At 46.1% G+C, this 24,910-nt stretch overlaps 1 protein-coding gene across 3 annotated transcripts in view; it reads left to right on the forward strand.

The window, feature by feature from the left end:
* SPNS1 (sphingolipid transporter 1 (putative)) overlaps positions 1-24,910 on the forward strand; it is a 70,226-nt gene that overhangs the window by 4,944 nt on the left and 40,372 nt on the right. For all 3 annotated transcript variants that reach the window (XM_033945147.1, XM_033945146.1, XM_033945145.1), the window contains exons 2-7: positions 2,163-2,462; positions 14,878-14,943; positions 15,172-15,308; positions 15,721-15,872; positions 16,211-16,277; positions 16,691-16,833. In XM_033945147.1, coding sequence (XP_033801038.1) covers positions 2,195-2,462; positions 14,878-14,943; positions 15,172-15,308; positions 15,721-15,872; positions 16,211-16,277; positions 16,691-16,833 — 833 coding nt within the window. In that variant the 5' untranslated portion in view covers positions 2,163-2,194. The remainder of the gene's footprint in view (positions 1-2,162; positions 2,463-14,877; positions 14,944-15,171; positions 15,309-15,720; positions 15,873-16,210; positions 16,278-16,690; positions 16,834-24,910) is intronic.

The following is a 24,910-nucleotide window of genomic DNA, read 5'->3' on the forward strand; positions in this document are numbered from 1 at the left end:
ATGGCTCTATGGAAGCTACTTTTGCAAGAATAAAGAGAGGTGCATGGATTAACAGACTGAACCCATGGGCTAGTGGAGGGAGGGAAGGAGAAAGGGATAGTTTTTGGAGCCCAGAGGTGGGAGGAGGAGAGAGGTGCTGGGCTAGATGAGAGCCTCATAGATAAGGTGACCCTTGCTTTTTATAAAATGTATTTTGGACAAAATTTCTTGACCTGTATTCAAGTGTATGTGGTAATGAAAATTAAATTTCATTTCTATTGGGAGAAAAAGAACAGTGTTTTCCAGTGCTATAGGGATAGAATGCTGAGCCATATGGTTATCAATGCGTGCTCGTGAACACTGTGCAGATGTCAATCATAGCTTTCACTCCTTCTCCTCCCTGGGCTGGGCTGTACTGTACCCTCAATTCTTCCTTCTGAAAGCGAGCATGAAGGTCTTTCTGGTCAGCTCGTTTTTTTTCTTTTTATTTTATGATGTGTTTGCAGTTTGGGTTTTGTGGGGTTTTTTTTTAGCGGTGCTAGAGTTCCCTATAAGAAGGGTCTTCTCTGCTTGCTTGGAAAGGAGCAAACTTTTCTGTGTGCAACTGGCAGATGCATCCTTTGGGGACCTGTTCAGCTGGCGTACTGAAGATCTACAGAGCTCAGGGTTCTGTGCCCTCGGCACTTGCTCGCTTCCTTGACTTGGTCAGGAGCTTGAGCGCAAGTTGTTAGGCACTATTTTTTGAGTATTCCTGAAGCAATTTTTGGGCCATTTTCTGGCACCTAAGTGCTCAAACGTCTTCCTTGTTTTGCCTCAAAAGTGAAAAGGAGGGAGTCCTTAGACCATAAAACACCTGTATCATGCCTTATATGCACTGGATGGGCAACTGAAAAGCACCCTTGCGCTGCATGGCATGCAGTGGGAGGGGCAGGAGCCAAAGACAGTACAGGAATCCCGTTAGGGGAGAAAATTTATTCTCCAGATTCCTGGGATACTGCTTCTGCGCACTGTAAGAGTGTAGAAGTTCTGCAACTCAAGAAAAGGCGGCTTACGTGTCCCAAGGGGGAAGAAGAGTTGCCTTCTCTGGCTTTTACTTTGGAATTTGTAATCTCCTGTGGCAGGCTTACTGTATATATTCGAATATAAGCTGAGAATTTGGGGCCAATAAATGGCCCAAAATGTTGGTCTTTGTTTATAGTCAGGTCAGCACCCACCCGTCACCCTCCCAGACCTGTTGCAGGCCTCCACCGGGCCTGCTGTAAGACTTGATGATCTAGCGGTGGGCAAGGACAAAAGGATCTCTCCTGCCTCCTGTTCCGGCTGACTCTCACCTCCCTCCCACATCCCCAATTAGTAAAAAGCATACCTTTAAGATCCTTGGGGTCTAGTGGTGAACCAGGGTAGGAGCGATCTTCCTACACTCCTGTCCTGTGCAGAGCTGCTATCTGAATGACTAACACGAGATCCCATGGCCTCTCCAATTCTGCTTATAGGTCTGCAGCCCACTTCCACCTCCCTTGCCAGTCTACTTTAAAGGTGGTCTTTTTGTTGGTTCCTGGCATCAGTGTTGCAGATATGCTACTTGCAGTCTGTTCCAAAGCTTTTTCTCTGGCCCATCCTGCCTCTGTGACATCACTTCCTGTTTCCCCATGGGCAGTACAAGTCAGAGGGAAAGCTTTGGACCAGAACTCGGGCAGAATATGTGCAGTGCTGTCGGGGACGAACAGAAGACCACCGTTAAGTTAGACAGTTCGTGGGGTGGGAAGATGTTGGATTGCACCTAGGACAGAGATTGAGAGCAGATGCGACATAATAAAGTTTTAAATCAAGATTAATAACTAATGCAATAATTGCAGAGTTAGCTGTGATTTAACTTGCAGTCCTAATTTTTATTGCAATACATTGAAAAGATTTTCAATATCAAGGAAAAAAAAGTTTTTCAATATCATGAATTAAAACCAGCTGATAATGAGAAACAAAAAAAATTTCAAATGCACATACTTCTAGTAATATTGCAAAACAAAGTAGAATATTGCTTTTGGAACTGATAAGATTAAATCCAAAGAACAGCAGTATTATCTCTATTGATAACAGTTATCTCACTCCTTGATGTTATGTGGGATACTACTGGATGCAGTGTTGTTATTCCTTCTTGACTGCTTTCTTGTGTTTCTGTACAATAGGCAGGCCATCATCTGCCTGAACTCCAGAGACTATGGCATCATGGAGGGGGTCCCAGGGCCCCAGTGATACAGCCCCCTTCCTTACTCAGGCTGATGATACAGAGGAAGCAGAATCGGGAAGGGAACCATACCTGGGGGAGCATGCTGGGACCCCCCACTCTCAGCAGGATGGAGAAAGAAGCATGGAGCAGACTCAGGTTGAGATCATCACAGGCATCACATTCACACACTCTGTGGCTATTGTTGTTGTTCTCTTCTTCATTAATCTGCTCAACTATATGGACCGATTTACAGTGGCAGGTAAGAAGAAGGGAGGGGGAAAAGGAGCAGCTGCATAGTGTAGCAAAAGCCAGAGGTGGGGGAAACCAGAGTTCAGATCTTAACAAAATTGTATTTGACTGAAAGGATGAAGGTTGTAGAAAAGAGATGGAGTTTACCCAGTGGCGACAGCCAGCCTTTCATCTTCATCTCATTATATACTGTATATTGATTACATTACATTGTATTAGTGATTTCTATTCCGCCAATACCTTGCAGTTCAAGGCGGATTACATAAGAGTTGTCAGGAGGTTACAAGAATTGTAACATGACATAAGAATTGTCATAAGAGTTACATAAGAATTACATAAGAGTTGTCGAGAGCTTAAGGTGATACATGTTGGATAATTAGAAGCATTTTAGATTTGTTATGGGTATAGAGTGGGTAGGTGGGGATTGGGTAGGAACTGGTCGTGCTAAATAGGTTTTATGTATTTTTTGAAGAGTAGGGTTTTATTTTCTTTCTTGAAGGTTTTGTAGTCTGTGGTTGAGGTCAGCAGATTAGTGATTTGTCTGTCCAGTTTAGCTGCTTTAGTGGCTATTAGGTTGTCATATAGTTTTCTTCGTTTGACATTTTTGGATGGTGGGTGTGTGAATAGTGAATGGGTTCTCCTGTGCCTGGTTGAGGTGGATTGAGTTAGTCAGTTGTTCCAGTAGGTTGGGCTTTCTCCATTAATAGCCTTGAATAGTAGGCAGTAGAATTTGAAGTGTATTCTTGCTTGTATTGGGAGCCAGTATGAGGTATGGTATGCTTCTGTGATGTGATCATATTTTTTCAATGAGTAGATGAGTCTTAGGGCTGTATTTTGTATTATTTGTAATTGCTTTATCATGGTCGCTGGGTAGGGGAGGTAAAGTATGTTGCAGTAATCTATTAGTCCAAGGAAAAGAGATTGTACCAAAAGTTGGAACTGTTTCCTGTTGAAAAATTTTCGGATTTGTCTTAGGTTTCTTATGGTCACGAATGATGCTTTTATTACTGTTCAGGGCTGTTATTACTGTTCAGGGCTAGTGCTAGAGCATTAAGCACCTTAGCAAACCTTTAGCCTTGCACCCTTTCTTCAATTACTTATCAGACTCTTAAGCAGCCCCAAGATTTTAATAATTAAACTCAATAATAATATTTCCAGTGCAATAGGCGGGTCATTCTAGATAAGCGGGTTCAACTTCTCTCCCTATGCGCTGCGAGCCATCTGCAGAAGGAATCGACTCCAAATTTTTTTTTCTCTTGACTCTCCTCTACTTCACAGGTAGCTCTACTGCAGACATGTTAAACTCTGTCCCACGGGCCAAATCTGGCCTGCGGTGCATTAAAAGTTGGCCCACCAGGCATTTACTTTTAATCTGGCCCGCTGGCACGAACAGCTGCTACTACTCTGAAGTACAGGATCGCGTCTGCCTTCGTCTAGTCTCCTCTTCCTCTTCAAAGCAGCTTGCTGAGGATTGCCGGCCGGCTGTAGCGAACCTCACAGGCAACTGTCAATCACGGTAGCACGTTCCCTCTGATGCGATCCCGTACGTCAGAGGAGGGGCGGGACTGCGGCAGAGGGAATGTGCTACTGAGGTTGACAGCGGCCTGCAAGGTTCACTACAACCAGCGAGCGATCCTCAGTAGATTGCTTTGAAGAGGAGACCAGGAAGCTGGGATGGAGGGACGGTAGGAATGGCGGGCCCAATCGGAAAGTGAGACCGGGAAGAAGAAAGGGGAAAAGAACCAAGAAGTTAATTTGCCACTACTGAGGTATTGATAATAAAGTTTGCAGAAGACTCAAGGGCCAGATCCTGATGCCAAACATTGGTTATGGGAGCAATAAGAAAAACAAACACACTTGCCATCAGTATTCTGGTGCACATCAAGGAGCTTGAGGTGCTCATGATGAGTAACAGGTCCTGTTGCACAGAAATTGCCCACAGTGTTTATTCCAAGAACCACAAGAGCATTGTAGAGAGGACAACTTGAAATAAAGACCGCAAATCTCAATGGCAAACTTCAGAGTGAAGAAAATGAGTGGATGTTTATGTGTGTGGCTTTAATAAAACATATAAATAAAGAACACATGCAAGGCTAGGTCCTCCACTGGAACAGCAGAGGAGATGGAAGGGAAGGGATAGGATGTGGTGGATAAAGGGGGTGGGGAAGAAATAAAACGGAGGTGAGGGAGAGAGATGGTGGACAATGGGATTGAGGGCGGGAAGGAACAGAAAGGGAGAAAAGTTGGATACAAGGAATGGGGTGGAGGGGGGATAGAGATACTGAATAGTAGGGTAGTTGGGAAGAGAATGTGAGAGATGGTGAACCCTGGGATGTTGGGGAAGGAGGGAGAGATGCTGGATGAAAGGGTAGTTGAGAAAAGGAGAGATGGTGGAACTGGGGATTGTGGGGTCCATCGCTGCAGCTGCGGGGATGGAGATGAAAAAAAGGAAAGATGCCAGACCTCCAGGGAAGGGAAACGGAAGGGGAGGACAGAGATGGAAGATGGATGGTTAGCACCGAGACAGAAGAAAATGACAAATAGGCAAAAAACCCTGGCAATCGAGTTATCAGAAGACAACCAGAGCCTGGGACCAACAAAAGGTAGAAAAATAAATTTTATTTTCTGTTTTGTGATTACAATATGTCAGATTTGAAATGTGTATCCTGCCAGAGCTGGTGTTAGACAGCGAACGTGAACTAGGACCTAACGGAGAGAGATAGTCTTTTTTATTTATTTTGTTAACACCACAGAGGCAGCATGGGCTTGGAAATGTTGTAACCCTATACTTCTATTAAGACTAAGCCACTTAGGAGTTCTTTTATTAAGGTACGCATTTAGCGTGCGCTAAATCGGTTAGCGTACCTTAATAAAAGGACCTCTAAGTATCTTAATTAAAAATTTGGCCCGTGACTTAGTTTTTTTGTTTGGGTTTTTTTTTTTTCAGATTTCGACCCCTTATGTGATTGAGTTTGACACCCCTGCTCTACTGCCACCTGCAGTTTCTCCTTTCTGCACGCAAACTGGAAGGAGTGTTTCTGTTGTGCTCTCTCTGTTTTCTTATTTTCTTCGGTGTTTTTCAAAGTTTCTCTGTGCTTTGAGCTTTCTCAATTAGTTCTGCCTGCGAAGAGAAGTGGCAGACTACGGTCTGCTGCTGAGAGGTCAGACCCTAGTGGTTCCTATTAACCATCTTTCATATGTATATTTGGAGCATGGGGCCGTTCCTGCTTTTTCTCACCCACTGCCGAGCAGAAGTTTGAGCACAGGCTGTTAGGCATCCTTAGGAGGCTCAGTGGTGTCTCGCAGGGTGCCGGCTACATTTTTTACCTTCCCCCCCTTTTCTGAGTGTGAATCCCTTGGTCTGTGGGTGTGGGGGATGGTCAGGCTCCATGTCTGACCAGCAGCCCGAAGAGCAACGTCGAGGAGGCATGCACAGATGGAGGCAGTGATTCTTCTCAATCCTTTGCTAAGTGTGTTTAAATTGTGATTTTTGGCATAAAAATCGTAGCGGCAGCCATCTTGGATTTTATTCAACAATTTCCTGCACTTCCAAAGCTGCAGTAATTTCCTCAAAAGTTGTTGGTATGGAGTTCTGGGGCTCTGATAACTCGAATACGTCAGGATGTGCAAGATTTGTGCCTCAGGAGCGTTCTTGCACCGTGTACCATGTAGCACAGCTGGGAGAGGCGGGAGCGCCAAGCTTAGCCCCTCCCATGACTAAGCAGGGAAACAAATGGGTAGACAACCCTTTGGGGTGGCTTTTAGTATTTTCATGGCACGGTAAAGCTGAAAGACCCACATGAAAGGACACAGTCGCCCCCAAAGCCCCAAAAATGTTAAATTAAGTCATCTGGGGGTGACTCTATGCTCCAAGGTCTGGAGACTTTCTTGGACATTATAAAATTTTTGTGGAATGCCTTTCCTGAGAACTGTGCTTCTTCTTCGCAGTCTTTGCCTCAGACTTGTCTCCCAGCAGCTTTGCCTCGTAGGGCACTTCTTTTTTACAGTCTGTTGCTATTCCAGATTTGGGAGACCCTACTCATGCAGATATAGATAATGCCCATTTTGCAGTTCCGTTTTATTCAAGGAATCTTCTTCCCGTGGCTGCAGACCCAGGAACATATGCTGGCTCTTGGGATCCTGCTCTAGCCTATGAACCAGGGGATGGTCCTTCAGTTCTGTGCTTCTTTAACTCTGCAGCCTTACCTGGATGGTCCTTCAGTTCTGCGCTTCTTTAAGTCTGCAGCCTTACCAGGATAGTCCTTCAGTTCTGCGCTTCCTTTAAGTCTGCAGCCTTACCGGGATGGTCCTTCAGTTCTGCGCTTCCTTTAAGTCTGCAGCCTTACCGGGATGGTCCTTCAGTTCTGCGCTTCCTTTAAGTCTGCAGCCTTACCGGGATGGTCCTTCAGTTCTACGCTTCTTTAAGTCTGCAGCCTTACCAGATCTTATTTAGGAGGCCCTGCATGAGTTGTGTTTTGGACCGCCAGCTCTGTGTGGAGTGACAGCTCGGTCCACAGTGTTTCCCTGGCATCCAGACATTAACATCCTTTTCTCGGAGCAGTGGGATGCTCTGGAAGGGGTTCTCAAAGAAGCGAGAGCCATGTCCCATTTATATCCTATGGCACAGGAGTGTCAGCAACTCTTTAGTCAGCCTAGAGTGGATCCCCTGGTGAATTGGGTCACCAAGCACATCTCCCTTCCGAATGAAGGTGGTGTGGTGCTAAGGACATGCCGAACTGCCGGCTTCATGTTGTTCTCAAGAGGCTTTTCGAAGCAGTGGTTCTTAGCAGCCTTGGCAGTGTTCTTTGTCACTTGCGCTTATTTATCTAGACTGCGCACTTTGGCATCTGATGTCGAGCCTTCTCCGCAACTTTTGTTATCTGGCCTGGATTATGTGGCTGATGGCCTGTATGACATTCTTCAGGTCCTGGGTAAAGCATATGCTTATTTGATCTCTGTTCGCAGAATGCTCTGAATCAGATGGTGGGCTGGGGTTTCCACTTTAAAGGCTACTCTTGCCAGGCTTTCCTTTTAAGGGTTTGCTTGTTTAGCAAGGGCCTGGCTGATCTTATGAATTCTGTGTTGGCCCTGCACCCAAAGACCTTGCCTGATAGCAGACCCAGGCCCTCTCGGGGCTCTAGGAGGTCTAATTTAAGTGGCTCCAAGCGTTTTCAACAGTATTTGAATTCCACCTCTGTAGAGGCCTTCCCAGGGCTACAGGCAGAGATTCTCGACCCAGACGTAACCAGTTCTTCGTTGCCGGAACGGCTTCCTCAGCCACAAAGTCATAATGCCACCAGGTCAGGGGCTGCTCCACTGTATATTGGGGGCAGACTTTCAGTGTTCCTACAGGCCTGGGCCCACATTTTGTCCGACCAGTGGATCTTGGACATAATCCAGTTCAGTTACCAGCTAGAATTTGCCCGAACTCTGACAGATTGGTTTGTGGACTTTCCGGTGGAACGCCTAGAACAGACTATCAAGGTGCATGCTATGGTCCAGCGATTGTTAGAGATTCAGACCATAGAGCCGGTCCTGCCCCAAAACTTGGGCTATCCTTGTGCCACCAAAAGGCTCTGATGATCGGAGACCCATCCTGGACCTAACGCATGTGAACGCTCTGCTCACAGTGCCGCAATTCCGCATGGAGATGGTTCATTCTGACATAATGGCAGTTGCCCTGGGGGAGTTCCTAGCCTCTCTGGATCTCAGAGGTCTACTTGCACGTTTCATCTTCCCAGGCCACAGAAAGTTTCTTAAATTTCATGTGCTGGAAAAATTATCAGTTTTCAGCTTTTCCTTTTGGCCTGGCGACGGCTCCTTGCACATTCACCAAGGTGATGATTGTAGATGGGTTTACAGATCTAATCTTACTTGGACGACTAGCTGATCTGAGCTCCCTCATTTTATGAGGGTTAGACTGTGGATCAGGCTCTTTGAGACCTGGAAAACCTAGGCTGGATTGTGAATTACAGGAAGAGCCTTTTGATACTGATGCAATCCCTGGAGTATCTGGGTGTCTTGTTTGACACATCAGTTGGCTGTGTTTATCTATCAGAGGCATGCTGACAGAAGTTATGCTTTCAAATTTCCTGTCTTCTGGACAAGGCTGCTTCGTCGGCATGGCACTATCTTCAGATCTTGGGGTCCATGGCAGCTGCAATTGATGTAGTGCCTTGGGCGAGGGCTCACAAGCGTCCCCTCCAATAAGCATTGCTCTCCTGCTGGTCCCCTCAGACGGACACACTCCAGAAGAGCCTTCCTTGGGCTCGTGCCTCTAGAGTCCATCATGAGTCGAGTTGGTGGCAGAAGCCTCAGACCCTTCCCATAGGCATGCCTCTTCGGCTCACTTCCTGGGTGGTAGTCATGACTGAAGTCAGTCTCCACAGCTGAGGTGCTCATTGCATTTGGCAACCAATTCAGGGGTGTTGGACGCCCTCTTAGATGAAATGGTTGATCAACTGGCTAGAGCTGCACACTATTCATTTGACTCTGAAACTGCAGGAGATGCTGGATCAAGTTTCAAGTTCAAGTTTCAAGTTTAATATATCTCTTGATTGATCGCTTAGTCAGATTTCAAAGCGATTAACAATTTAAAATACATTCATTAGCAATTACATTCATTAGCAATATAAACAATACAATACAAACTTTGAATAGTGACATTAGGTTAAAAACTAAAACATCATTTAAGAAACATAGGGAAGAAAGGGATAGCAAAATACAACTAGGAATAGTAAAGCAATACAAGGAAAAGTATAAAAGGAAGACAAATTAAAACATAATTTAATAATATGTAATCTGTGGCCTAGAGGCTACTAAAAGCATCTTTAAAAAGGAAGGTTTTTAAATTACTTTTAAATTTACCGAGGTCCTGCTCCATACGTAAGTAAATTGGGAGAGAATTCCATGTCTGTGGGGCAGTCACAGAAAAGATGAATTGCCGTCTGGTATTAATGATTTTAAGCGATGGAATGGTTAAAAGATGTTGCTCATTGGATCTTAATGTTCTAGATGGATGGCACGGAATTAAGGATTTATATATAAATGCTGGGGTTTTGTATAAAAGAGTTTTAAAGGTAAGTAAACAGAGTTTGTATGTTATCCGGTGATTGACTGGGAGCCAGTGCGCATTTTTCAGAAGTGGTGTAACGTGGTCAAATTTTTTTGATTTGGTTATGAGTTTAATAGAGATATTTTGGATAATTTGAAGACGTTTAATTTCGTTTAATGATATTCCTTTAAAAAGAGAGTTACAGTAATCTATTTTTGAAATCACCAGAGAATGAATTAGAATATTTAGTGATTTCGGGCATAAGAATTTTGAAATGGATCGAATCCTGCGTAATCTATAAAAAGTAGATTTAACAATGTTACTGATGTGGTCGTGAAAATTTAGTTTATTATCGAAAGTGACTCCTAAAATTTTTGTATTTTTAACTATTTGAAGGGGGACATTTTTTATAGTGATAGGAGCAACTAGTTCAAGATTTTCTTTCCAAGGAAAAAACATCACGTTAGTTTTTTTTATATTAAGGGCAAGTTTATTTGTTTTTAACCAATTGTGTATTAGATCTAATTTTTCATCGATCTCTTGAATATCCGATTTGTTATTGGTATCTATAGGATGCAGCAATTGGATGTCATCTGCATACGCAAAAACTTGAAAACCTATGGATTGACATAAAGTGACTAGAGGGGCAAGAAAGATATTAAATAGTAATGGGGAAAGAATAGACCCTTGGGGAACCCCATAAGTAGTTGATGAAGATTTTGATAGCAGGTCTTTAAAGAAGACGGTAGATGTACAGTCAGTTAAGTAGGATGTAAACCAAGAAAGGACATTGTCCGAAATACCAATAGAATGGAGTCTATCAAGAAGGAGTCGATGGTCAATTGTATCGAAGGCGGCGGAAAGATCAATAGAGATTAATAGTGTTGATTGATGGTGGTCTAAGAAATATTGAATTGAGGTCAGTTTTCTCAGACAATGCGACGGTGGTAGCATATGTCAATCACCAGGGAGGTACAGAGAGTGCATTTATGGCTTTGGAAGCTCATATGCTCTTCCATTGGGTGGAGTGTCATCTCCAGGCACTCTCAGCAGCACATGTATCAGGAGTCAACAATGTTCAGGCAGACTTCCTCAGCAGATAGACCTTGGAACCAGGCAAGTGGATGCTGTCCTTGGAGGCATTTCAAGCCATAGTACAGCACTGAGGTCATCTTCACTTTATGACAACAGCAAAGAACAAGAAAGCTGACAGGGTCTCCGCATTCTAGTTCAGCCATGGCCTCAGAGAGTTCTATTGTACGTTTTTCCTCTCTGGCCCATGATAGGCCAAGTCCTTCAATGGATCGCAGCCCATCAGGGCAGCGTAATTCTGGTGGCTTTGCAAAGGGCACAGTCTCCAGCTATCTAGACCTTCTGTCTCGGGGTCCACTCTTTTTAGAGGAGGTGGATCGCTTTGCTCTTATGGCATGGCCATTGAGTGCAAAGCACTAGAACGAAAAAGGTATTAGGACATGGTCATTGCTCCTTTTCTCAAATCATAAGAGCATAAGAATAGCATTACTGGGTCAGACCAGTGGTCCATCAAGCCCAGTTGCCCATGCTCACGGTTACCGATCCAGGTCACCAGTACCTGGCAAAAATCCCAAAACCCATGCTACCTGGAAAAACCCCCAAACCCATGCTACCGATCCAGGGCAAGAAGTGGCTTCCCCCATGTCTTGCTCAATAACAGTTGACTAAGGTCTTGACTTATGCCAAGGCATGGAAGACTTTCCAATATTGGTGCAACCATACACGGGTGGAACCGTATTTGGTTCTGGTATCTGTGGTGCTAGCATTACTCCAGGAGGGTCTGGATAAGGGCCTCACTTTGGCTTCCCTTCGGGTTCCGGTTGACGCTTAAGGTGATTTTCCTGGTTGCAATCACTTTGGTGAGATGTGTCTCGGAACATCAGGCTCTCTCTTTTAGAGAACCCTTTCTGTAGATCTTGGAGTCTGGGATCACCCTTCACACTGTTCCTTCTTTTCTACTGAAGGTAGTTTTGATTTTTCCTGTTGTTCAGGAATGGCGTTTGCCTGTCTTTCAATCCACAGGGTTTAAGTCACATGACCATATTTGGAAGAAGATGGATGTGTGCTATTTGGAGGTCACCAATAAGTTTCATCTCTCATACCATTTGTTTATACTGACGCATTCCTCTAAGTGGGGTGCTTCCGCTTCCAAGGCTACAATTTCCAGCTGGATGCCATTTAATCAATTACCGTACATTGTTTCTGGAAAGCAGTCTCCAGTTTCTGTCTAGTTGCATTCTACAAGGAGTATGGCCTCTTATCGGGCTGATGCTAAGGCAGTCTCCCCAGAGGAGACTTGCAGAGCAGCTCCATGTGCCAAATTTTACAGAGTGAATATGGCGGCATGACAGGACTATTCCTTTGGGTCCTCACTCTTGGGGGCTGGCACAATCAGCCCACCCTAGTTTTTGGGACTGCTTTGATACGTCCTGCTTGTCTACAATGACTCGCCTATTGCTCTGGAAAAAGATTGTTCTTATGTAGATAATATCTTTTCCAGTAGATAGACGAGTCATTGTAGACTTGCACCTTGTCCTTCCTGCGCCTGCATACTATATAATTCTGTTTATGCCTCTCCAAGTTGATTCTTGGATGCAAGTCGGTCCTTTGGTGCCTTAAAGATATCTGTATAATATGTTTGAGTTCATACAGGAGTACTAACTCATACAGTGGTAGCTATCTGGACTCCTTTGATGCTTTGTTGGTGGTTTTAGTGTTTGTGTTCCTATGTTACTTTGTTTGAGCAGAACTGTTGATACTTGGGAAATTCTCATGAGTGTTCTTACTTCACCTGTAGTCAATGGAGCTCTTTATGCTTGGGTACTAACTGCAGGTGGCAGTAGAGCTCCCTGTGAAATACAGGAGAGTTAGAGAAAAAAATCTGGAGTGGATTCCTTTTGCAGATGGCTTGCGGCCATAGAGAGAGAACCCATTTGTCTAGAATGACTCGCCTATCTACTGGAAAAGATATTATCAAGATAAGAACATAATCTCTTTTTACTTCAGTATCATCCTTCTAGCATGATCATGTAAAGAGACATAATTGAACATAAGAGCATAAGAATTGCCCTATTGAGTCAGATCAAAGGGTCCATCAAGCCCAGTATCCTGTTAACAGTGGTCAGTCCAAGATAGGAATTGCCATTGTCATATTTTAAATATTAAAAAGGGAAAACAAAATATGGGTTGATGGTTCTCTGAATTTGTGTGGCTGTTTAGATCTATTTTGCTTTCATTACAGCTGCTCTTTGCTGCCCCCAGAAGGTATCAACCTGAGCAACTGCCTAGTTTGCCTAATGGGTTAAGCCAACTAGAGAATGACACAGTGACTGTTACCAGTGGCTAGCCGTGGGTAACCTGCCGAAATGGGAAGGAAAAAGACCTGGTCTCCATAGGTACGGGGACAAGGCCATTCACCACCCCGTGGAATGGTGCAAGGCCTTGTCCCCGCACTAAAGTATCTTGCCGCATTGTTTCCCTTCCCAGCCCTCCTGCGATCTCAAAACTCGCTCCCTTCTGCTGGCAGCAAAAAAAACCCCACCTTCCGGGCATCTCTTCCCTTCATCTAGCCATCTCCCTCACTTCCCCTCACTTTCGCGGGTGCTCTTTAGAATTTTCTCTTCTTTCTGAGGTGTCCGGCCGTGGTAAAAATCATTCTTGCAAATCCCACGCGATTGCCCTAAAGCTTCTCCTTTGACGCACTTCCTGTTTCTGTCTAGGTGGCTTGCGTTAGAGGAGAAGCTTTGGGGCAGTCGCACAAGACTTGTAAGAACGTTGCTGCGTCCAGACACCCAGAAAGAGAAAAGTCTGAAGAGCGCCCGTGAAGGTGAGGGGAAGGGAGTAAGGTGGCCCGACGAAGGGAAGAGGATGAGTGGCGCGGAAGGGAAGTGGAGGGAGAGGGGGATCAGATGCTGGTTGGAAGGGGAGAGTGAGAGAGGGAAACAGACGTTGAAAGTGGAGAGAGAGGAAGGAAGGAAGTGGGGAGGAGAGAGAGGGGAGCAGACGCTGGAGGGGAGAGAGAGAGAGGAGCAGACACTAGATGGAAGAGGATAGAGAGGAGAGAAGAATCTGGAAGGCAGAGGAGAGAGCGAGTACATACTGGATGGAAGGAGGGGATTGGGGTAAGAGGATAGATTTAGTGAGATACTGGAAGGGGTGAGGGAAAGAGGTGGCAAGCTGTAGATAGACACAATGAAAGGGAAATTGAGGACTGGAAAGTAAGTAGATAAGTGGTAGAAATCAAATTGAGAAGGAAGAGCATAAAAGTAATAATAATAATAATAATAACAGTTTATATACCGCAGTACCGTGAAATTCTATGCGGTAGGGAAAGGGAGAGGAGAGAGAGAGATACCAGAGCATTGGGGGAGGGGGAGGAGACAGATACCAGATCTGAAGGTAGGAAAGGAGAGGAGAGATGCTAAAAACCACCTGGGGGAGGGAGTGAGAGATGGAAGGGAAGAAGACAGAGATACCAGACCATGGGGGAGAGGAGGGAAGAAGATGGGTGCCAGACCAATGGAAGGGAGAGACAGTTTCTGGTAGAGGCATAGAAATAGAGCAGATGCCATAAGGAAGAGGCAGAGAGAAGGCAGACAGTGGATGGTAGGAAGAGAATGATGAGAAGATGAGGAAAGCAGAAACCAGACAACAAAGGTAGAAAAAAATTTCTGTTTCTTTTCTTTAGGATAAAGTAGTATTGTAGTTGTGCTCAGTATAAAACTATTCGAGGCTTGTGTGGATCAGATGGTTTGCAGGAAAGGGACTGAGCTTGTGGGGATGGGGCGGGGACAGGGACTGAGTTCACAGGGATGGGGCGGAAACTGGGACAAATTTTTTCTCCGTGTCATTCTCTAAGGCCAACCCTAACTGTGTTATGCAGTACAACTAAGTCCTTGAAAAATCTGTCGAAGCAGGAATTTGAGATTTATTCATTTTCCTCATGTCACCATTATTTATTAAGACATATTAACTGTCTTTATGAAAAAATTCTCTCAAGACATATAGCAAAAAATATTTCCTGGATGTTTGGAAGTTTCACCTAAATTAATACTTTTTGTTTAGTGTGTATTATATTGAATCAATAATTAAGCTAAATATACCATCGTTTGAACATGTGAGCATGGCAGTTTATGGTACTGGGATATAAAACAAACATTCTAAAAATACTGTGGATAGCAAAGAGTCTGGAAGGGACTGCAAAAGACTCTGTTCTGGATAAAGAGGAAAAGACACTGACATGAACTTTAGCACAATTAATATTATCCTGTAATTCTGACATACTATTTGGTGCAGGTTGAGTATATAACATGATCTCACTGCTTTCTTTACTCTCCAGGGGTTCTGCCAGATATTGAACAGTTTTTTCTTATTGAGGATAGCGCTTCTGGTTTATTACAGACAGGTAATGTCATTCTACTTGTGTGTAACAATTTAGTTTAACTTGTGATCTACTATTGGTTTCCTTTCTCACTCTTGTTTCTTATTTTCCTAATCCTTCCAAATCCTCCCAAATCCTTCCAAATCCTTCCTAATCCTTCCTTCCTCTCTTCCTCACCATCATCTGCCTTTCCTCTTCCTCCTCTCGCCCTTCCTTTCTTAATACCCCTTTATTGTGTTATCCCCCTTTCAGTATTTATATGCAGTTACATGGTGCTGGCTCCCATCTTTGGTTATCTGGGAGACCGCTACAACAGGAAGTACATCATGTGCTGTGGGATCTTCTTCTGGGCAGTGGTGACACTTTGCAGTTCCTTCATACCCAAGAAGGTAATGACATTCCACCATACTCTCCAGGATCTTTCACAGTGTCATTGAGATCTTGACAACATCACAGAAATCTTCACACCACAGAGGTTAAGGCAGTTTGCCTGCATGACCACAGCTAAATTAGTGGACAGAGTCAATAGCTGATTTCTTTTATCTGAGACCTCTTGCCTTGTCATTGATGTATTTCTTTAGTTAGCATTGCATGAGCCAATGACTGATAGTGATAGGAAGAGCTAACCCTTCCCTTACCCTTTGCTTATTAGCATACTCCTGTGAAACGATCACTGTTTTGGGGAGGGGTGTGTGTGCAGGAGCCTAGGCATGGCACTTCCAACATCCATTGGTCTTGTAACAGGGAGATGATGTTATGTAACCTACTTTTGCATCTGTCTCCATTCATCCATTTCTGTAGCACTTCTGGCTCCTCCTGCTGACTCGGGGACTGGTAGGTGTGGGTGAAGCCAGTTACTCTACCATTGCTCCCACCATCATCGCTGACCTCTTCGTCTTGGACCTGCGCAGCCGCATGCTTTCCATCTTCTACTTTGCAATCCCTGTGGGCAGGTGAGGCACTAGGGTCCAACTGGAAAGAAACAGGTCACTGATCTATTTCTGTTTCCAGACCTGATGAGGATGGAGTAACCAGGAGGGCTTAGTTTGCTCGCATGAGTGTGGAACCCATGATAACTGCAGTACTGGGCAAAGCTAAGTGTAGGGAAGGTGAATGTGTACTTCATTAACACTGTGGAAGCCTAGGCTGGTGGCAGTAAGTGTGGAATCCAAGACCAGAGGAGAGCCCAGCAATCTGGCACTAAGTATATGCTCTCATGTCTGAAATGAATGTAATTGACTTTGGGTGTCCTTTCTGATCCCTTCTGTCTCCAAATCTACTTCTGTTTCAGTGGCCTGGGGTATATTGTGGGATCACAGGTGAAGAATGCTGCAGGTGACTGGCACTGGGCATTAAGAGTGAGTATCTTTCACTTGTAGCCACTCCTGGTTTCTGACTCCTCTGCTTAATGCAAAGCGAGGTTCAATGTAAGAGTACATCTGAGTGAGGAAAGGAGTCATTTGTCAGTGTAGTGAGTTGCTGGGGGTCACCATTGCTTGGTTTTATGCCATTGCAGTAATGTTACTGTGCCCTGTGGGAATGCTTTAGGTTAGCTCAGAAATTGCTATGTGCCCGGTAGGATTGCTTGAGATAGTTCACAAGGTTGCTATGGTGCAGCATGTTGTTATTTCAGTTCACTACACAGGATTATTGTTGTGCACTATGGGGCTGCTTGAGACAATATATGAATTAACCGAGGCACCAGGTCTCAAAGTTGACCTATGGTTGCCATGTTATTACAGGATAATAACTGACTTCTTCTCTTGGGCAGGTAACACCAGGCTTTGGCCTACTGGCTGTTGTACTGCTGCTTTGCATTGTGAAGGAGCCTCCAAGGGGTGCTGCAGAGAGAAAGACAGACAGACCTCTTGTGAATACATCCTGGTTGTCTGACATCAGAGCCCTGAGCAAGAAGTGAGTAAGGTATCTTCTGGAAAGAATGGATTACTTAGGATGGCCCAAAGATAGAACAGGGGAGAGCAGCTCAGTAACTACATATAAGATGAGAAGAGAGTAGCAATTGGCATTCCTTTCGTCATACTATGCTATGGACAGCTGTTGTGTTAACTTTTTTCAACTACTGTGCCATAATCATGAGCCCAACAAACAATATGAAGCAGAGAGGGGAATGGAATTTTGAGGTACATCAGGAGGTGCTGTGATTCTCAACATTTATTTATGTGCCACTTTCTTCCTTTTCTTTGTTCTTCAGCTTACTGCAATATCTCTTCCTATGTGTAAGGTTTTTCAGGGCACTGTGGCTCATTTACTTCCCTCTTCAAGAGAAGCACCAAGGCACTCCCTTCCCGGAACTGGTGCAGTCCTCCCCTGAGCCTACCTTAAGCCCTGGTGGTCCAGCGATGAGCCAGTATAGGAGTGATCCCTCTCTCCCCTATGCAAGCACATGCCCCCCCCCCCTTCCTGGAACCAGTGGAGGCCTCCCCTGTCCCTATCTTAAACTCTGGTGGTTTAGCAGTGAGTTGGGGCAGAAGCGATCCTGCTACACTTCTGCCCATGCAGTCTTGCTAGTAAATATGACTGCTGCAAGTTCCCGTATTAACCCCACAAGACTGCCCTGAGGGCTTAAGATAATCGCATGTCTCTCCCTGGGCCTGAGTCTAGGAGGGAGCAGGTGGGTGCAGAGCCAGCTGGTACTTGAATATAAACTCTCAGTTTGAGTTCGAGATAACATTTTCTCCCCCTTTTTAGGGGAAAAATGATATCTCTGTTTATATTCTGCTCTTCCCCATTTTATTTAATGTTTACATAACTTCATTTGATCATGCTGTTTTGGCCAAAGGGTTATTCATATGCAGATAATATTCTGCTAGTACCTGTACATGATAAATGGAAAAACGTGATTGAAAATGTTTAATTACATTACACTGATCAAATGTAAAAAAGTAATATCAATGGTTTTGAACTTAATAGGAATGGCTAAGTCATCAAGCACATTCCATCTGTGATGAATTAAAGTTGCCCAATAGTTTGTCCCTGAAGGTGGCATGCATGTCAAAGATTTGGGGTGTCATTTGAGACACTACACTTTAGAGTCACAATAAATAATGTCGTAAAAACCATCTTTATAAAGCTTAGATATAATTTCATTATATACAACCTCTCTTTTTGGAAGAACATTTCTCTTTGCTGGTCCAGGCCCTTATTTTATCACATTTGGATTACTTTATTCCCTAATTACAGTTAAACTCCAAAAGAAACTGCAGACCCTACCAAATATGGCACCTAAATTAATCTCAAAATGTTTAATCAAAACAAGCCTCAGACACAGGCTGGATCAATAGTGCCAAGCCAAAGTATTTTAAGCCAACATGCTATAGTCATTAATCACAGGCTCCTCATGCAGGTCAGGAGGAAGGTTCAGTAAAAAAAACTCAGGCAAAAAGACTGAGAAAAACCTGAACCCCACAAAGTAGTGTGCCACCAAGTTAAACAAAAAGCAAAAACCAAAGTACTTAGCTGGGAAAAAGCAGTAGAAAATCTAATGGGCTGTTTCCAGGCTCTGCAGTAACACCTGTCCAGTTTTGTACACTGCAGCAGTCCACTCACAGCAACAAATGATTCTTATGTGTCTGAGGCTCATTTTGATTAAACATTTTGAGAAGACAGGGACAGTTCACAATGGAGTGACTCTTTTGTCATCAAGTTATATACTGGTTAAATAAGAGTGTGACAAAAAATCCCTGAAAATATTTTTGCAAGTGACCTAAATTAATCTTCCTTTGGAAGAAATTTGATAGAGCTATTCCATTTCTTAATTGATTACATTGGTTACCTATTCAAGCCTATGGGGCTCATTTTCAAAAAAGATAGACGTCCAATAGATGGCATAAACTGGCATTTGGACGTCTTACTAGTTAAAATATCCATGGCCATTTTCCAAAACTGACTTTCTAGATGTATTTCTGGTTGTTTTGTCTCCAGTGTGTTTAAATCCTAAGGAATGGTTTAGGTGAGCTAAGGGCGGGCTAAGGACTTGGACATTCTTCAAGGATAATCAAACTTTTAACAAAACATCTACGGCACCATTTAGGAGCTAGATCTATTTAAAAAATGATTAAGGGTCAAAACGGTGTTCAAACTGACCAAATGACCACTGGAGGGATTAAGGCATGACCTCCACCCCCTTACTCTTCCACTGATCACTGACAACACACACACACACACACAGATGTGAAAGAAGCAGTACATTCCAGCCTGTGTTACAGCTTCATATGATCACACACACATAGCTGATCAGATCAAAGGGGTACTCTAATGTGGTGATCACTGCAGTACCCCTTAAAAAATCCCAGGTACACATCACTAAAACCTGCTTATATTGTATGGTGAGCTCTCCAAAACACACCCAAAGCCTGCTGTACCTACATAAAGATGAAACCTGCAGGCATAAGGGCTATTATTGTGGTGTACAGGTGAGTACAGAAAGAGCCTCTTCTATCAAACTGCACTAACAGTTTGTAGTGCGATGAGCCACGCTGCTCCTGACGCTCATACAGTTCCTATGAGCGTCGGAAACAGCGCAGGCCATTCAGCGCGGCTCTCTGCATTAAAAACTATTAGTTCAGTTTGATAGAAGAGGCCCTCAGTTTTGGATGGCTCACCATACAATAGCAGGTTATAGTGATGTGTACCTGGGGCTTTTTAATGTGAGATTCACTGCAGTACTTCCTAGAGTGCTCTACTCTGTTCTGCTATCTGTGTGGCAAGTTTGCTTAGAATGCTGGCTGCTTGGACATCCCAATGACTTGTTTTTTTGTTTTTTTTTTCATTTAGGCATTTTCGTATTTGAAAATGGCCAAAAAAAAAATAGATGCACTAAAGACCAAAACATCTAGATAGGTAATAAAAAAAAAACAAAGAAAGAAAGATAGACTTCCTGTGGTCTCAAAAATGGGCATTTTCTCTACTGGGCCTCTCTCCCAAAACGTCCAAACTCAGACTTAGACATCCTATTGAAAATGCTCCTTTGTGTACTTTTCAAGTTGGCTTGTCTGGTTTTTAGAATGTTAATTTTTTTTCCCCCACAATAGTAATTGAATCTTTTATGCAGGTGGTTCTTTTTTTTAATCTATTATCCCCTTTCCAAAGTGTTCATTATAAAAGATTATTATTGCATTCTGGGGTCCTTTTACTAACGTGTGCTAGCTGTTTTAGTGCGTGCTAAATTCCAACGCGTCCATAGAATATAATGGACGCATGAGTATTTAGTGCGTGCTAAAACATCTAGAGCGCCTTAGTAAAAGGACCCCTCTATTTGTTATTGGTACAGTTTTGGAACATCTTACCTAGAGACATGAAAATTGTGTGCTCTTACTATCTTCCCAAAATTTGAAGATATTTGTTTAAAAAAATATCTTAATATAATATTTTCATTGTTATATTATTGCTTGCAACTTTTTTTTTTTTGTGGTTTGTTATCCACTTTGTTATCCACTTAACCAAGTCGAGCTCTACCACAAGATGACCTGGTATATAAACCGAAGATTAGACTAGACTAGACTTTGAACATAATTGTGCAAGGCTTCTAAAAAAAATCCTGCATAATCTTTTCTTGATCCTTTCAGGGATGAGCCTTATGCTTCTTAGTCCCAATATTTTATATGGAGGTAGCATAAATATGAGGGATAGATTAAATGTATTATATATCAAGTATAATGTTTAATGTTTTCTGATTTATTTTGTTATCCCAGGACAAGCAGGCATGATATTCTCACATGTGGGTGACGTCATCTACGAAGCCCCGATGCGGACAGCTTTTTCAAGCAAACTTGATTGAAGATTTTAAGTTTGCTCTGCTGCTCCACGCATGCGTGCCTTCCTGCTCCACTAGAGGGCGCATCTCCTCCTCGTGGTCTCCAGTTCAAATTTTTCCGCTGAGCCTAGAAGACGTGTATTTTTAGGCTCTGCCCCAACTGCCTTCTAGCACCGCGATTTTTTCTTGTTTTATTGATTTAGTCGCTGTGCGCGTTTTTTTTTTAAATTTATTTTTTATCTGTTCCTGCTTCATTTTGACCGACCCGGAGGCTTCCGGGTCGCCGCGGCCGCGTGGCTACTTGGGCCTCGGCCAGTTTCGTTTTTCTATGTCCCGGCCTTTGACCGGCTTTAAAAAGTGCACCCGGTGCGAGCGGCTTCTTTCCATCACAGACCCGCATCGCCGGTGCATCCTCTGCCTGGGGGCCGCCCATCCAACCGACTCCTGCCCCCAGTGCGCTACTTTTCAGAACCGGGCCCTTCGTCGAAGAAAAGCCCGCATGGCGGACCTTTTCACCGCCGACCAACCCTCTACCTCGGCCTCGAGGTCGGCCCCGGCCTCGACCCCGGCCTTGACCTCGGCCCCGAATACCTCGGCACCACCTCGAGACTCGACCCCGAAGACCTCGGGACAGCAAAAAGCCTCGGCCCCGGGTAAGTCTCCTCTTCCTTCTTCAGGTTCCGCACCAGCAAAGAAGCCAGCCTCGGGAACACCGGCGACGCATGGTGGAAGCCCCATGCTTTCAGCCCCGGCGAAGCCTTCCAAGCCTTCGGGTCGTGCCTCCACCACACAGGAATACTGTGATACGAGGTCGCCCCCAGTGGAGTGCACCGAGGCATCGGACATGCCCTCGATGCTGTCCGTGCCCGTTTTCCAGGACCTACTCCGGGCGATGATCTCGTCGGAGCTGTCCGCTGCACTTGCCCATCTACAACCGGCCCCGACCTCGACCTCGCGTGCGCCGGACCAGCCTGAGCCTCGCGTCGAGCCCCCTCGGGGCAAAGTGCGCCAGCTTCGCCGCATTCCATCCTCCTTGGATTCCTCCCCGAGGCGCCCGAGACGCTCTCCCTCCTGGGACCGCCGCGGAGCAAAGCGTCGCGCTAAAACGGCCGAAACCTCAAACCGCCGTACCTCTAAGAAGGCCCGGAGTTCTCCCACACTACGAGGCCGTTCACCGACGTCCCGTACAGGACCGCTGAAGGTGACTGAGTTATCACTCTCCAACCTTCACATCCTCCTAACTCCCCCTCGGACCGGGGCTCCGAGCCGAGGTCCCAGGCTTTCGCCGAGGGAGTCCGGGTCGAGGTCACCAATTCGACATCGATCGGTACCCCGGCATCGTCTCAGAGGGGCTCCTCGAGACGACGTAGGTCCTCGACCCCGGAACACTGCCACAGTGTTTCCCCGGTCTCGGAGCGCGGGTCAGAGCATGAACCTCGATACTCGAGGGAAGCCTCCCCGTCCTTCTCCGCCCGACGGAGGTCTCGTTCACCGTCCCCACACGGGGCCCCGGGAACGTCTCGCCCCTCCTTCACTCGCTTTGTCCAGGACATGGGCCACGCTCTGGACTTAGACCTCCAGTCCGACTCAAGATACTCTAAAGAGTACCTGGCGGAACTAGATTTACTGTCACCGCCCAGAGAGTCCCTTTGCTTACCGCCCAATCCGGTACTCCAACAGGCTTTCTTCAGGAATCTGGAGACCCCCTATATGGTAACAGCTGTCCCCTCCAAAATGGAGTCCAAGTATCGTACAGTACCATACCCAGGTTTTGAGCAACCACAGCTCTCCCACCAGTCGCTGTTGGTAGAATCTTCCCTGAAAAAGGCTCACCCCTCCCGGGTCTCAGCGGCGGTCCCCCCAGGTCGAGAGGGTCAGACCCTGGACAAGTTCGGCAGAAGACTGTACCAGAACTCTATTATGGCCTCTAGGGTACAAAGTTACAATTTCACCTTCACGTCCTACTTGAAACATCTCATTGGACTGTTGGGAGCCTTTGCGACCGACCTGCCGGCCTCACGCCAAGGAGCCTTTAACCTGCTCCTGGAGGTCTTCTCCAACCTACGCCTCCATTTATTTCACGCGGCCTATGATGGCTTCGAACTTTCCTCCAGAGTGGCAGCCTTCGCTATCGCCATGCGCCGCCTAGCCTGGTTACGCCTCGTCGACATGGACCCCAACTTACAGGACCGGTTGGCTAACCTCCCCTGCGTGGGCAAAGAACTTTTTGATGATGCTATCGAGGCAGCTACGAAAAGCCTTTCGGAGCACGAACGCTCGTTTGCCTCCCTCGTTCGGCAAAAACCAAAACCGCCAGCGTCCAGGCCGTTCAGGGCCCCTCCTCGCCGCTACCCTCAAAAGTCTACCCCTGCCTTCTCATGGCCTCCACCCAGACGCCCGCAAGCTCACCATTGGGCTCCGCCCAAGTCCTAGCCGCATGCGACCGCCAAACCATCCACGTCCTTTTGACGGGATAAGCGGATGGGGGCTGGCCCCCTCCGCCACAGCCCCAGGCCTCCTTCCCATTGGGGGACGCCTCAGAGCCTTCTACCCGTGCTGGGAACAAGTCACGTCGGACGCATGGGTCCTTGGCGTGATCTCATCAGGATACTCTCTCAACTTTCGGGAAAACCCCCCAGACAATCCTCCAAGGGCGTGCCCTCCCAACCGAACTCAGTTACCCCTCCTTCTCTCAGAAGCTCGAGAACTGCTTCGCCTACGGGCAGTGGAGGTGGTTCCCCCCGACCAACGGGGGAAAGGGTTCTACTCCCGTTACTTCTTGGTACCAAAGAAGACGGGAGACCTGCGCCCAATTCTAGACTTGAGGCGACTCAACAAATTTCTGGTGCGGGAAAAGTTCTGGATGCTTTCCCTACCGATTCTCTACCCTCTCATCGACGAGGGCGATTGGCTCTGCTCCCTCGATCTGAAGGAAGCCTACACACATGTTCCAGTGCACCCCGCTCACCGCAAGTACCTGCGCTTTCAGGTGGGGGACCTGCACCTACAATACCGAGTTCTCCCCTTTGACCTGGCGTCGTCACCCCGAGTCTTCACGAAGTGCCTCGTGGTGGTCGCAGCTGCCTTACGCGCGCAGGGCCTCCAGGTATTCCCCTACCTGGACGACTGGCTGATCAAAGCCCCGTCCAGGGAGGGGGTTATCTCAGCGACCCGACAGACTATTATTTACCTTCAAGGTCTGGGGTTCGAGGTAAACTTCCTAAAATCCCAGCTGCGCCCCTCTCAGTCCTTACAGTTCATCGGGGCCGTGCTGGATACGGTTCGACTCCGCTCCTTCCTTCCCCCTCCACGTCAAGAGGCGTTAGTAAGTCTGAGTCGAAGGATTTCGCTGCTGACCTCGGTATCAGCTCGGCAGATGATGACTCTTCTGGGCCACATGGCCTCTACCGTCCACGTCATACCCTTCGCCCGTCTCCACCTGAGGATTCCTCAATGGACCCTGGCCTCCCAATGGCGTCATGACCGGGACCCAATTGACCGTCCCGTGACAGTGACTCCTTCCTTGCAACGATCGCTCCTCTGGTGGGCCGACTCTTCAAATTTATCCAAAGGTTTCCTTTTTCTCGCCCCTCCACACAGCAAGGTACTCACCACGGATTTGTCGGAGTACGCTTGGGGAGCTCACCTGGATGGCCTACGCACTCAGGGGATGTGGTCAACAGAGGACCGCCGCTGCCACATCAACGTGCTGGAGCTTCGGACCATCTATCTCGCCGCTGTGGCTTTTCAACATCTGCTCCACGACCGGGTGGTTCTCGTCCGAACCGACAACCAGGTAGCAATGTACTACGTAAACAAGCAAGGGGAGACGGGGTCTCGGGCCCTCTGTCAGGAAGCCCTGCGTCTCTGGAAGTGGGCAATCTCCAACAACATCTTCCTTCGAGCGGTGTACATACAAGGAGAGCGGAACTGCCTGGCAGACAGACTCAGCCGCCTCCTCCAGCCACACGAGTGGTCGCTGCACGCTAAAACCTTACGACAGGTGTTCGAGAAGTGGGGGACTCCTCAGATAGATCTGTTCGCCTCCCCCCCTCAACCACAAACTCCCTCAATTCTGCTCCCGGATATACTCCCCGGACCGCCTCGAGGCCGACGCCTTCCTCCTAGATTGGGAGGGAAGGTTTCTATACGCGTTTCCGCCTTTTCCTCTGATTCTGCGGACGCTGGTCCATCTCAAACCAGTGCGAGCCACTATGA

Source organism: Geotrypetes seraphini, chromosome 5 (genome assembly GCF_902459505.1).
Source record: "Geotrypetes seraphini chromosome 5, aGeoSer1.1, whole genome shotgun sequence".
Taxonomy (NCBI): domain Eukaryota; kingdom Metazoa; phylum Chordata; class Amphibia; order Gymnophiona; family Dermophiidae; genus Geotrypetes; species Geotrypetes seraphini.